Genomic DNA, 16,408 nt, shown 5'->3' with positions numbered 1-16,408 from the left:
AAACACACTACAATACATATTATATTAAGAACAAAAACTATAACAATTTAATACCAGTCAACACAAGTGAATCACAAAATATTAGACACATTTATAAAGCACAACACAATACCAACACACACTACAAACACATTACAATAAAAAACATAATTAACATAGCAATTAATAACATTTCGAAAAACTCTATCCGTTGTAAGATATTATATATGAATATAAAACAATACAAACACATATAACAAAAACAACACCACACAAACAAATTGCTCACACACAAATAAATACAAAAACATATTTTTAACACAAACCAATCAAGTTACCTATACGAAACACCACATAATAGAAACACAGATCAAAAACACGATATAAAACAAACCCGAAATCCAAAGCTATATAAAACATGTCATACTCTTGTCGCATCAGAAGTAGGTCATTTTAATCGTCAATCCGATTGTCATTTAAGTCAAGTGACAAATCGATATAAGCACGAGAAAATATCATGACAGACATAATATAAATTGATAAAATGTGGGTCTTCGCGCTGGTACGGTTAATACGAATCAAAGACACACAGTCATACGAACAACACTGGATCACAGAAATCGGAACTGTCAATTCATTGCATAGTTGATTATAGGTAACAATCAATATATAAACTAAATAAAAAATAAAAATAATATGTTTTATATTGCTTTTTATAGACAAACAGTCAACCACGAACATCCTCGTTACTTATACCTTGGTAATTTTAGTAGAGTATCTCATTATAGCGTACCGAGCTGATGGTGCCAATAAAGTAAATCAACACGAATGCTATGGAATAGTGCATTCCTACGAATGCCTTATACTATAGGTGCGATCAACGTTATACGAAATGGCAAATTGCTTCTTAATACAAAAAAATACCTTTTCTGGTTGGTAATTTCAATATTCGTTAAGAAGATGTGGTTATTTTACATGTTATTATAACACGATGAATCAATATCATAATATATATTCAGTGAAAGGTTTACTAAACATGAGTAAAAATACGACATGCACAGTCTTATGTCGACAAAGTATCGAACAAACTGTTATATTATTAAAATAATTCATGCAATATAACATTTTCAGAGTTATTATATGGTCTACTGCATCGGCAATACGCATCTTTTCCGTGTGTAGATAAGGAGGACGATCATTAATAGAATACATCACCCTATTATTTACAAAAAAACACATTGTATTCCTATATGTCACTCTCGCAAACGGTTTGGAATCTATCCTGCTCTGGAACGTCATGCCAAAGCCAATTATCTGTACCCATGGCAGCAATCTTAGGTTCGGTCCCATTACTTGGCTCGTTAGCACGGAAATTGCTGTATGAGATATGTGTGTTGTCGTCCATTCGCAAAACGCTGTGTCCCGTATTGTAGAAGTCCAGTAAGAAGCCGTCATTGTCACCTACATAAAGAAACGAGAAATATGCAATTCATCAGTTGACCACACGTACAAGCATTGCATATAAAAAGCGTTATCAACAATAATGTTTATCAGTGGTTAAGATTGGTTGTATAGACTATCCGCAAAGTTTGGTTTTATAGACTATCCGCAACGTTATATAAACTTGTTTGAATTCAGATGGTGCCATATTGTAGTCGCTATATAATGAAAGAAGCTATGTTTAAAATGCTATGTTTTTATTTTATATAAATACATGTTGAAAGTTAATTAATTTGTATTTATTGAGCATATTTTGTAATTCACTTGGTCTATGTTCCGTTGTTGATTTTGACATCTATAGCAGATTAAATAAACTGGGCATAATGTACATGTTACAAAAGAAATAAACTGCGTCTTCTTAAAAAATGATAAAAGGTCTTAAATTGTGTATATTGAGATAAATTATTTACAGGACAATTGATTCAGTTACGATACAACTTTGTAAGTCTTTTTTTGTATTTGACAGGTAAACAAAAATGAAAACTAATGCAATCAGCACAAATTGTAAATTTTGCTCATTACACGTTCACCACTCTATTTTCGAAATTCGCCTAAAAATTATTATGTGCTCAAGGCACATATATTTGCCATTGGCTTGCTTCACATCAGAAGAAAGGGACTTTATGCGGAAATAAGCAGCAATCATAATGAGATTATAGCTAGTAAAGAATAACTCGTAAATTATAGAAACGTTTATATTAATCCTGTTGTTTGGTTTAGATTTGCGAAGTTAATACATAATATAAATGGAATAAATATTAAAATGTCATATTTATCACGAGGTAACAAATCAAATTGTCATGTGCGAAGTTCATTTTCAAAAACAATTTACACACTGAACTCGAAAATTATTGTGTAGATTTTACGCTTCACCTTTTGGTTTTATGAACGCACGCCAGAGATATGGTATTATACGCACACAGAGGAATGATATTTTGTAGTATAATAAATTATCGAATCGTTTCTGATTTTCAACTTAATGACACAGTCAAAAATAATACTATTTGGAAATGTGCTTAGTTTTGCAAAATAATATTGGCGAGTAAAAAACTGTAAAGACATTCTCACTACAAGAAATATGTAATGGCTGAAAAAGTAACATCATCAAATGTGTCAAAACATATCTTAAGCTGTAAAGCGTATGAAGAAGATTAAATCTTATTTATCACAATTTACCAAAATGTAAACAGTATTAACACGCACATACACAAGTTAAGAACCGAAACAAAAAAAAAGTCTTTCATTTTTGTGGAAACAAACATTTTTCGATTGTGTTCAGTTGTTGCTATTGAAAAACAGCAGATACAGTGCTATGTGTAAGTTGCTCGTAGCACAATGGTAGTGTACACGTATGTTGTGTAAACATTTAAACGTCTTATGTTCTTGAAAACATAACTCGTATTTATAACTGCAAATACACATTTGAATACGACAAACTGCCGCCTCACTTTGATATAGCATATCTAGTATTAACGAATAACTCTGGTATTTTGTCTTCTTTTAAAATGAAACGTTTTAAATACAAGACACTACGATAAAAGTATAGTAAGAACTACTAATACAAAATTTCAATTATCTACTAATATTAACCACTTTAAAATAGCTCTATTTTGCCAAAAGTGTCGTCTTTTAGAATGAAAGCTCTAAGAATTGAGCTTTGAAATGGTTATCACTCACTACTAAATAATTTAACTTCATATTGTTGCCTTAACAAACGAAAGTAATCATGATTAAGACATACAATATACCGATGCTAATGAAGACTTTGAGGACTTTGCCAGTCATACCATAAGATGAAACTATTCAACTACCTGAAGTGTAAGGTTGCGGATAAGGAACGAATCTGCTCATTTTATTCGCCAAAAAGCTTTGTTCATCTTCAGACTCAATCGTTACAACACGGTAGCCACAGTATTGACAAAATGCCTAAAACGAAGAGCGCTTTGTTTTCAAATACATATATTCTTTCAATTTTGTATCGCAACTCATTTTACAACTGGAAAAAGAAAAATAAAATGCATATGTAACCTCAATTTCAATACATTTACAATAATCTGAATGTTCCATTAATATCTGTTACTTATAATATTTAACTCAACACAAATAAAACAATGCATGGAGTTAAGTTTCATAATAAGAATAGTATACGGTATTTTTAAAAGCTATACTGATTGCGGAACTATGCTGTGCATAGCTCCAGATAAGGATGTACTCTAAAGGTTTTTTTTACCCCCTGATAGTATTGTTAAAGCGTATTTTACTCATTTGTTTCAGCCATAAAGGGTATTTAGAAATGCTTAGGGGTATTTTCCATTTCCATAGAAAACTGACGAAGTAGGCCTACATGGTGTTTTTATCTAGAAATATTATTATTTGTTATTTATATTATTTAATGCAACCAAAATGAATTTAAAATGATGATATGAACAAACTTTCTTTAAATATTCCCGCAGGTGCCGCTGATCACTTCAAACGTCCTTTTTTTATCAACAAACATGATGGGCCGCCGTTTTTATTACAAGCTTATTTTGATTGACTTACTTTTGATTCAAAGATAAACTTACACTTAAAACTCAACTGGATTATTGGTTAAACCGGTTACGTACTTTTATCGATTTAAAGTACGTACCGAGATTTGTATTGCGTTTTGTTACGTACTGGGTCGATTTATAATGCGTTGTTTTATTTTTTCAATGCGTAAATACGCAGATACGCCTCTTATCTGGAGCTCTATTGCTGTGTATGTTAATATTATAATCATTTGATAACATGCACCAGTGCTCGTAATAATCTAAATGTAACAAAAAGCATGCATTATTTTATACATAAACGTGTACCACACTATCTGTATAATTCCGGCGGCTATCTATGGCGAAGGTGTAAGTGGAGCTTTTAAACGTGTCCTGATTATGAACGCATTTCTCTGAAAGCATAATACCTGATTGCTTAAACATATGCTTGTCTGATGACTAAGATCTCAAAATCTGTGAAGAAACTATACAATATCAGATCCTACGACGGCCGCTTTCGAGAAGCTGACACCAAATTAATAATTAATAATATGATTATGATTATTATTAGTATTATTAATAGTAGTAGTAGCAGAAGCAGTAGTAGTAGTAGAAGTAGTAGTAGTAGTTGTAGTATAAGTACTACTACTACTTCTACTACTACTACTACTACAACTACTACTACTACTACTTCTACTACTACTACTACTACTACTACTACTACAACAACTACTACTACTACTACTACTACTACTACTACTACTACTACTTCTACTACTACTACTTCTACTACTACTACTACTTCTACTACTACTACTACTACTACTACTACTACTACTACTACTACTACTACTACTACTACTACTACTACTACTACTACTACTACTACTACTTCTGTAGAGAAGTAGTAGTAGTATACCACCACTACTTCTACTTCTACTACTTCTACTACTACTACTACTACTACTACTACTACTACTACTCCTACTTCTACTACTACTACTACTACTACTACTGCTACTACTACTACTACTACTACTACTACTACTACTACTACTACTACTACTACTACTACTACTACTACTACTTCTACTACTACTACTACTACTACTACTACTACTGTAACGTGTCTACCGTTCCTTCGGGATATATATATAATGGCTTTTCCTCGGGCTTTCCTTAGCCGTGTGATTTGATAAACAAATAATATAATTTGCCTCTATACAAGCCGGTTCCGTATGCCCTGTGCGACTTGGATTGCTTTGATCACTTGGGTTGACTTGGGTCGACTTGGGTCGACTTGGGTTGACTTGGGTCGACTTGGGTCGACTTGGGTTGACTTGGGTCGACTTGGGTTGACTTGGGTCGACTTGGGTCGACTTGGGTCACCTCGGGTGTCTTGGGTGACTTGGGTCACCTCGGGTGTCTTGGGTGACTTGGGTCACCCCGGGTGTCTTTCACCTATTGCAACGAGTCTGCAGTGTCTCCCCTCTGCGTTACGCAAGGAAGACAATCAATGTCCCCCCTCTGCGTTATGCAAAGAAGACAATCGGTCAGTGTTGTACAAGCGACAATCAGTAGCTTGACAGACTCAGGCTGACCTACGAGACCTGACACGTGCACTAACTGGAATGGAAACCTTTGACCCGGACTTATATACGAGTCTCTAGGCTACCCAGCAAGCTATGGTATGTTGTGCGCAAAGTTGCCAGGGTCACCTCCACTCGAAAGTATCCAAAGTCACAGAGATGTCCCTTGCTCAGGCTGACCTAAGAGACCAGAAACGTGCACTGTCTTATATTACCAAAGGAGACCTATGCCCGGACTAATATGAGTCTCAAGCTTACCCAGCAAGCTATGGTATGTTATGCGCAAAGTTGCCAGGGTCACCCCCACTCAATAGGCATCCAAAGTCACAGATACTTCCAATGGTATTTGGTCTCTATAAACGTATTAAACGTTGTGAACTGTTCGACGATCGAACGCAGACTGCTACTACTACTACTACTACTACTACTACTACTACTACTACTACTACTACTACTACTACTACTACTACTACTACTACTACGACTACTACTACGATAGACGGACACGACTACTAACGCTACGACGACACGACGACGAGACGACGACGACTACACGACTACGACTAGACTACTACTACGTACGTACGACACTACTACTACTACTACTACTACTACTATAGCTACTACGACTACTACTACTACTACGACTAATACTACTACTACTAATACTACTACTGACATACTACTACTACTACTAACTACGAACTACTACTACTACTACTACTACGACTATACTACTACTACTACTACTACTACTACTAATACTACTACTACTACTACTACTACTACTACTACTACTACTACTACTACTACTACTCTACACTACTACTACTACTAATACTACACTACTACTATACTACTACAACTTCCTACTACTACTACTACTACTACTACTACTACTACTTACTAAACTACTACTACTACTACTGGTTTTAGAAATGTTCTGAACCATAATGTCCAATTTTATTATTTAAATAAATCTTACTGTATACACATACGCAATATACTGACATTTTTCCACTGTTTACACTTTAGTTACACAAGCATGTACACTCAGTGTTTTGGGGATATTTTATATATATAAAGTATTGAGTGATTTTGTATATTACACAATGAAACACACTTGTTTAAAATAGGCTTATCGCATAAGACCGATCAATTCGATACGTAAAGTGTTTTCGCGGTATTTATAGCATTCCAAACCATACTATAAGCTCGAACAAAAAAACTAAGCCCTAAATACTAACCTGGTACACACTGTGTTATATTGGTCCGTTGCCTGTCCTTACACACGCTTTGCACATAGGTTCTGTCCTTTGGCGCGTAACCATTGTCGCATTTCAGTAAGCGTTTTGTTCCGTCACAATGAAGATTCCCGAGTATTTTGCCATTGGGAACTTTTGCGTAAGGTGGGCATTCTTATATACATAAAACTGTGTAGCCATTAATCATAGCAGTTAAAATAGGATTGATATATAGAAAGCGTAATTAATGATATGTATTCGATTATGTCAACTCGATCGTTATATGCAGTTGCTATGTACAGGTAAACCCTCATTTTGAATTGCGCAAGTAATTGCTGTCTAATTAAAAAAGAGAATTTAAAAGTTATATTAACTTGCAATATTAATTGTACACTTATTCATGTGTTACGCGCAGTGCGCCCATGTCGGAGAACATTTCGAGTAACAAAAGAACAATACTGAACCTTACACTTTTCTCCAGATTAAGTCTTTAATAGTATTATATGTCACAGTCACGATATTTAACTGTTCTTAACATTTTCGGTGTACTCATTTTCCAATACTTCAACAGAAGATATGGCATTATAATATTGGTTTGTAATTAAAATGGAATGAATAAGTTAATCTTGATGATAATCATAATACTAATTATGATAATAATAATAATGATGATAATGATTACGATTATTATTATTAGTAGTAGTAGTATTTGAATTAGTATCAGTAATAATATTATATTATTATATAGATATGTACAAACCATTCGTAACACAATGGCCACACGTTTGAGATGTGGAGTTGCCATGGCCACACGTTTGAGATGTGGAGTTGCCGCAAGACTTGCATGTTTCTGCTTCCTGTAATGACGAACTCCAAACAATATTTGCTCTTTTAAAGCTATGTTACAACACGTGGTGCAATTAACCCGTTTTGCAATAAATTTATTGCAAAACTGGTTGGAGTGTCTTATTGCAATTTAATATTTTACAACAACCCGTTTTGCAATAATACCTTTTTGCAATACAATCATCGCGCATTTATTTGCAATAACTTTATTGCAAAACGGGTTGGAGTGTCTTATTGCAATGTGACAATTATATAACAACCCGTTTTGCGATAAACTAATTTTGCAATAAAATCATCACCCCTGTATTAATTATTTCGAATGGATCGAAAGAGTTAACAGGGAGTTTTAAGTGATGTATTGAAATAAAATCGTTTTAAAAATATACAAAACCGTGATATGAGTCTTAGATTTTAAAATGCATGGGAGGTTTTGAATTTCGAGATTTACTTCGATAAAACAACACAGAATGTGTATCGAAAGTGATTTCAAACAATTTAGTACTAAAATGAAGATAACGCAAAAATGCAATAATTTATGGAAAAACGTGTTGAAATGTCTTATTGCAATGTGAAGTTCGTGTAACAACCCGTTCCGTAATAAAATCATCACATATATACTAATTGTTTCATATTGATCTGAAACGGTATAAAGGAAGTTTCAAATGTCGTCTCTAAGGTAAATATGATAAAACAAGACTGAATGTAAATATGAAGTGATGTTCACCAATTTGAGAATTAAGTGAACAATACCCAGAAGTGCATAATTTTATTGCAAAACGGGTTGCAGTTTTTTATTGCAATGTGCATTTTTTATAACAAGCCGTTTTGGATTAGATTCGTTTTGCAATAAACTCATTACACATTGACTTATTGATTCAAATTCATTTGAAACGCTGAAAATAAATATTCAAATGTCGTATTTAGGGAGCTTGTATATAATAAGACAGAGATGTAAGATTCGACCAAAAATTTACAGACATTGAAAGTGACCAATGTCATGAGTAAATGTGATAAACAAACACAGAATGTATATAAACAGTGATCTTAACACTTTCATGATTAAGCGAATTTAACCCAGAAATCTAGTCATAGAATTCCAAAACGGGTTGCAGTGACTTATTGGCATGTAAACAAATAACAGCCAGTTTCGCAATAAATTCGTTTTGCACCAATTTATTACACAGGTACTAATTGATTCCAATTGATTGGAAACTTCTCGAAGAAAGTCTAAAATGGTGCTCATAAGGATTTTTTCTTCAAAATAAGACAGAGGCGTGTGATTCGATCAACAAATAAAAGTCAGTAAAAGTGATCAATTGCATGAGTAAATTTGATACAACAATACGGAATTGGTATAGATAGTGATTTTAACCAATGAAATTCTAAATTAAAGAAATCCCCAGAAATGCAATAATTTTATTGCAAAACGGGTAAGAGTATCTTATTGCAATTTGATATTTTTATAACAACCCGTTTGCAATAAACCCGATTTGCAATAATTGTATCACTTTCTATATGCATTATGTGTTGTTGTATCGAATTAAATCTTGAAATGCATAGCCTTCAATGCTTTCTAATTTTTAGTAGAAATTAACAGTTTTGTCTATATTTGAAAACAGAATTAGTTCAATACGAGATTTCACATTTCCATTTTAATGTTTCCAATCCATTTGAATTAATTAATACATGTGTTATTATTTCATTGAAAAACGGGTTTATTGCAAATCGGGTTGTTATGAAAATTGCAAATTGAAATTATACATTCCAACCCGTTTTGTAATAAAATTATGGCAAATCGACTTTATTGCAAAACGGGTTATATATCATTTTCACATTGCAATAAAACACTCCAACCCGTTTTGCAATAAAATTATTGCAAATAAATGTGCGATGATTTTATTGCAAAAAAAGGTTTATTGCAAAACGGGTTATTGCACACCGGGTTATTACAAAGCTACTTCAAACTGTTAAACGTAGAGGTTTTATTTTCTGTGCGTCTGGTTTATGGAATTTTGCTAAAAAAATATTAAGATGTTTTGCAATTGATAGAAGGCGAAACGACCTTATATAAATGTGAAATATTTGCCTTTCGTTAAGACATTCTTATACAGCTAATCAATGTTTGTTGTGTTATTTTGAATTTATTGTATCGTATGGAGGGCAGTTAACCATTCATACTTTTCCTGAAAAGCCGAGTTAAGAGTACACATAGTTATACATATGCAAGAACAATACAAATGTCCTAACACAAATGCATGTAGGGGAAGAAATGTCATAGAAAGTGTTTCACGACCCGTCCCCATACAAGTCATCAGGCCGGAACATTGATAAAACCCACATTCCACAAAATTTGTATTCCAGCGGGCTGGCAAAAAACCTATCAATAATTGATTTTACAGATGTCAACTGAGTTTGGCAAAGACACATTATGTAAATATGTGTAAACAAAACACAATAAATAACATTAAATTGCTATCCGCATAATAGGTTAATAACGTGTTAACGGAATATTAGGAATTGCTGTAAAACCTTCACTACACACATATATGTTTCCCAGTTAATGAAAAAACGCTTACCCTAATGCGAATCATATTGCTTCGAATCGATAAAATTTACTTATTACCCATGGCCATTCACCGGTGGCAATTCGTATAATCGATTTTAAACGTGACATTATGTTTTTCACCACTAACTTATTATGTTTTATATACGATTATCATAAGATCGGTTTATTGTACAATCATATACAATCAATACCTTTAATAAGATGTCACTACGTTGGACATACACCATCGCACGTGGTCCATTTTCGTTACAAGCAAGGGTATCCCAAAAGTCTCTGATGAAATGTAAATCACACAACAACGCCGCTCTGAAGTAACCCATCACTTCACACGACGATCTCAGAGCACATTGCTTAAGACATTTCTTGAACGACAAGTTTGGAAGCATCACTCTCTCGATGGACTCATCTTGCCTTGGACCGAACCGAACATTTCTGTATTCCGGTGCTTCTTTTGCTTGACCTAGGTCAGATAGCACGGAAATCACAAACATAAATTTATAAAAAAAACAACTCATTGCGTCAACTCGTCAGCAGCGTATTCTATACGATCTTCTCAGAACAAGGTCCTGGTCGGTTATGTCACAATCACGACTTGCGGTCGCAGTTAATTTTTGAATGTGAAATGAGACATGATTTTCCATCAATAATATATTAGTTTTGTAAACAATCGACTGCCGCCGAGCCGCATTTATATAATCTAATAAGTTCGATCGAATTTTGCACTATTATCATGGGACACACAATGTCAGCATAAAATCTTGTAGCCATTTACTATTTCTACGCCGTCGTTTTTTCTAGTGTTCAATCTTTCAATACGCAGTCTAAATAGTTATTCAGACAGTTGATTTTGTTTGATAATACATGTTTTCAACATTAAAACCTAAACCCATACAATAACATTTGGATTTATATAAAAAGGCAATATAACGATTTATTGGATTATTTTGACAAAGTTGTACGTTTTCATATGGCCTAAAAAAAGATTGATTTAGCATATTCATAATATATAAATGTCATGCATCAGTTACGAAGTGTAATTAGGCCGAGGTTATACCAACTTAACTAGTGTACTTTCTATGACACAACTATGACTATGTTTTGTGAAATATACCATTTCTTTGAAAATTTAGAAAATACGTTAAGGAACAATCAATCGACTTTCTTTTTGCGGATTATTGCATATTTTGCAAATAGTGGAAGGTGACATCGGCCACATATATCAAACACTATAAAATAAAGATGTGTATAATCAAGCTATTTTTTAAATAACAAAGCAATAACTAATCGGATATTCATTTAAGTAATAGCCGAAACTACAGATTAAATATACTCAAACTGCAGTTAAATAATTATTTTTCTTAACATATATACAGTTTTGATATAACTTCCCAAACATCATTATCAAACCGATTGATAAATATATACTTTGATATGTACCTGTTGATTACACTGGTCGATAGTTTTGCTTAGATAGCACATGATTTTGTTAAAAGACCTGTATCTCGGTCATGTGAGACTTTTTAGAAAGCATCATAGTGTATTGCTTACATATCAATGATCCACATTAAATGCGTATTTTTAAGTAATCGTTATACAACCATCATTTCATAAAGACACAGGGTGTTTAACAGTGAAATCAAAACAATAGCTTACTTCAAAATACGATTGAAAGCCATTGTCCAGGTCGTGTAAATAACACACAACAATTTCAACTAATTGCTTTCTGATTGTTAATAATGCTGTAATGTTTTTTTTTTATCACTTATTTTAAGTGTAGTTAGTAAACGCAATGCATAATGTTGTTTTGATGCATGACACTAAAACGAAACGACTTCAAATGCAGTAAGCTTATTTGCGTTCGAAACACTCACGTCATACATGTGTGATGAATAAAATATGCAATATATCACTGGATACAAATACCAGTATTACCCAGTGATATCTGACACTTCAATGTAGTTCAATGAACAATATTTCGAATCATTATTCTTATGCTACGTATCATGAGTCTTCGTGATTGCAAACAGTTTAGTTCCCGCAACTACATGTTACTCCTTTCAAGCACACACATTTACTGACAAAATTGTTTGGGACAAACAGTAAATAATGGGAAAATTTTAGCCACTGTATATTTCCTAATGAACTGGCCCAAACATATTACACGCAGTCTAGGCATTTTGTTTTAAATTAAAATGTTTAAAACATAGCACCGTTTATGAAGTTGTTGTTAATAGCCGATTGTTTACTTAGCTCCCATAACGGCATACCGTGTTTGCCGGATTAGACTTTTAAATATGAATGTAAGTATAAACTTCCATGAAGAGTGTTTTAAAGGAATCATAATACATGACATTATTATTAAGCCCATCTATGCCTAGTGGACTCTCCCATCCTTCTAAATTGGATCAATTTATTTCCAAAATTACTGATGTCTAGTATATTTATTTGTATATTTAAAATATTGCGGCGTCTCATCAGGGTTTGCGCTGTTTGCTTAAGGGAATTTCTGTAAGAAATATTCTAAATATAGAAATAAATTTACTAGACATCCCTTATCATCTGGGTCTACGCTGTTTGCCAAGACATTTTTTCTAGACGCTAGGCAAACATGGGTTAATGTCGTACACATTTGTATCCTATAAAATATGGTTACTCTATACAAAGAAATAATGTATTAAAATAAATACATATTTAAACTTTAAGTACATTAACTTTGTTATATCGTTGTATTGAAATCGACATGACGTAAATGTGTAAGAAAACAGTCGGCAAACTTAACAATACAGAAATCGGTCGATATTATTTCACTAAAAATGGAAAGCTTGGCATATGATTAATAAAATATTAACGCTAGCTTTTATGTTGAGCAGCCATTGAGCCATTTGATAATAAATATCGATGCATTATATATAAAATAACCAAGCATTCGTATGCTTCAAAAACTATTCAATACTGCTACAAATTGGAAAAAAAGATGATACTCTCCAGGCTGTGTGAATGCTGTGTGCTCTGGAATATCTGTTTCATGGACATGCTATTGCCGCTTTTTACAAGTGCTAATTGTATGATCCGCATTTAAAAAACTTTCGACACATGGCAATACTTCCGAACACAGCCACCGTGGTGTAATGATAACACATTATAATAAGTTAATAACGCAATTATTTTTGTAGGATTTTATTTCATTTTATAAGACTATTTTCTATGCAGTTACATTCAAGCCATGCAATCCGAAATTTTGCATCTTGTGCTACGGCTAATTACCATTTTCTAGAGATTGCTCTGTATTGTTCTGTGATATAAAATATAGTCAAGAAGAAGATATTTTTGTATTGTATTTAATTTAATATTTAATTGACACATACGACTCTGATACATTATTATAGTATGTATACGATACAATAAGTAGCACCAAATTGTGCAATTGATTAAAATATAATACAGCAATTATAATACAGTGTGAATTGTTATTAGAATCCTACATTAATTGTCTACCAACATATAACACATATCACAAAAGAAGATGCAAATAGTACATTATACATGATACTTTGCATGTAACAAATAGCATGTACACACTCATGTCTGTATATTGAAAACGATCGAATAAACAAAAGGTCCATGATGTCCCTTAAGCACTAACCTGAATATTTCGTCACCAATAGGTGAAGAATTGACCAGGTAATATAGTGTTTTACCACACTTGACCCTGATCCTACTATAACGTCCATCTTGTTGAGATAAACTTTGCGATAAAAACTCGGTCATCAATGTGGTCCTATAGTAGTAAAACGTTTATTTTTAAATAATCGACCTAGGGACCTAGTTTTACACACAGATTCAAACTTGGTTAGATGTTGTTAAAATAAGAATCTGTTGTCAAACGTTAGTCGTTAAAGGGATCTTTTCACGCTTTGGTAAATTGACAAAATTGAAAAAAGTTGTTTCAGATTCGTAAGTTTTCGTTTTAGTTATGATATGTGTGAGGAAACAGTAATACTGAACATTAACCATGCTCTAATATAGCCATTATATGCATCTTTTTACGATTTTAAAACCTAAAAATTATAAAGCGTTGCAACGCGAAACGATTGAATAATTTGGAGAGTTCTGTTTTTGTCGTTAAATTTTGTGAAACTACGAAGATTGCTTATATAAGGTATAAAATACGTCAATAATGTATACTCGGCGGAATAGCTCAGTAGGCTAGAGCGTTTTTACTTCAGGACTCTGGCAGGACTCCAGGGGTCACTGGTTCGAAACCTGCTCCGGGCAATGTTCTTTTCCTTTTTTAAAATGTTTTCTTGATTTTTTACTGGAGCTTTTACGATCCAATGTTTACATTTATCAATATAAAGCATTTAATGAATAAGTTAAAAAAAATGCCAAAATCTGTGAAAAGGCCCCTTTAATACAGCCCCTTGAGTGGTAATAAGTTGTTTCTGATACGTTAAATATTGACCTTGTATTTGTGCACGTGACCCAGATTCGAATACAATCTGGCTATCGCCTTAATAAACACTATGGCCAAGTTTCATCCAGATTAAATAATGCATGCGGCATCTGGAGTGTAAGCAAGGATTTTTTTTAAAGATTTGACCTTGTGACCAAGATTTAAACTTGGCCTAGATATTGTCGAGATTTACATTATAATAAAGTTGTATAGAAATTAAAAAACATATGTCAAGAGTGTAAACGAGCTTAAAGTCGACGATGCTTACAGGACATCGCGCACCGCACGAAGACGTGTAGCGGACATAGATAATCACATTCACCAAAAATAAAGACAGCATACAGCAATTTCGTTAAAAAAGTACTTTGCTTTCTAAAATATTTGGTTCATAAGACTTCCCTTTGCTTCTAGTTGTGTAATATACTGTGTTAGAAAACAAAATAACTGTTGAAAATACAGTTATAATTTTGAATTACCGGTAATGTAGCTTTAGTACAGCTAAATATGTATCCTTTCACTTCAAGAAAATATTTCATGTTTTTTTGTTTTGTTTTGTTATTACCTTACATAAATACAATGCAGTCTTGTGTGACATACGATGTGATAACATGTTTATAAACAGTTTTTTATTTCCTATCTGCATTTGATTTACCATTTAAAATCATAACTGCATCCAAAGAAAAGTCAACAAACGTTTATTCTTATTGTTTACCAAATGTTCGTGCTCAATAGTTTGATACACATTTTATTAAGTAAGGTATTCGTTTGCAAAAGTTGCATGGTGGTCTTTGGGATCTCACTCCGGCGGGGGAAGGCTTGTGTGACAGCATCCCCCAACCATGTTCTGAGATCCCAGGTTTCCTTTTTCTCCCGGCAGAAAATGAATATAAGGTATGTAAAAGGAAATAAATATCCAACTGGCATTCAGAGCACTTTTTATGTACTAATATTTTGTCACTAACCACCTGTAAGGTGTATTTCTATGGTGATTTCTGAATGAAGTATAGTATAAAGTATGATGAACCAGGAAAAAAAAGAAACCTCGGGATGTTCAACAATTACCTAGTGATTGAACCGAAACACCAGTTTCCTTAATGATCAACACTATAAATGTGTGTACCCTTAATTTATTAGATATCTACTTTTCCCGCCCTTTTCGCAATTCGCTAATTAACTTATTTGGAAATCATTATTAACATGGTGATATGCATAGCACTAAATTCCGTTATCGCATGGTCCACGGAATCCACGGATCGCGACATATCCTGATCGCTCTATAACTTGTCATTACTACCTTATTTCTTTTTATGTTTTATCCATATTGATCTGAAAGTAATGCAGGTAGACCAACAAGAAAACAACAAAGTAAGTATCTAAAAGCTTTTGCAACAAAAACCCTCTGGAAACTGATCAGACGGACAAACAGCCGAACGGATGGACATTGCGACTGATATTTGCTAATTCTACCGGTAGCATTAAAGCATCTTCATGATTGATTTTTTGACACGATGAGTTATTGTTTACAACTTTTTGCGCAAAGAGTGTATTTGTTTGCCTGTATTTGATTGGCAGCTATTTACGTTAACGCTGCCTTGACTTAATTTAAACTGTTTACGTCCGGTTTTTGTTTAGATTGAAAAGTAGCTAAGATTACTGGTCACATTAAGAGGATAATGCCTAGAGCCCGGTTCATAGTGAAACTCCGGCGTGCTAATATATAA

At 33.3% G+C, this 16,408-nt stretch overlaps 1 protein-coding gene across 1 annotated transcript; it reads right to left on the bottom strand.

Annotated features, from left to right (window-relative positions):
- Positions 1–1,113: 1,113 nt before the first annotated feature.
- LOC127835649 (uncharacterized) lies at positions 1,114–13,267 on the bottom strand. Its single transcript, XM_052362087.1, has 5 exons — positions 13,216–13,267; positions 6,826–6,996; positions 4,317–4,402; positions 3,291–3,405; positions 1,114–1,440 (listed from the first exon to the last, which is right to left on the bottom strand). Exons 1-5 carry the CDS (start codon positions 13,265–13,267, stop codon positions 1,226–1,228), a joined length of 639 nt encoding a protein of 212 aa, XP_052218047.1. The 3' UTR covers positions 1,114–1,225.
- Between the last annotated feature and the right edge of the window lie 3,141 nt (positions 13,268–16,408).

This window comes from Dreissena polymorpha, chromosome 6 (assembly GCF_020536995.1).
Source record: "Dreissena polymorpha isolate Duluth1 chromosome 6, UMN_Dpol_1.0, whole genome shotgun sequence".
Classification (NCBI taxonomy): domain Eukaryota; kingdom Metazoa; phylum Mollusca; class Bivalvia; order Myida; family Dreissenidae; genus Dreissena; species Dreissena polymorpha.
This window is presented reverse-complemented; position numbering and strand designations above follow the sequence as displayed.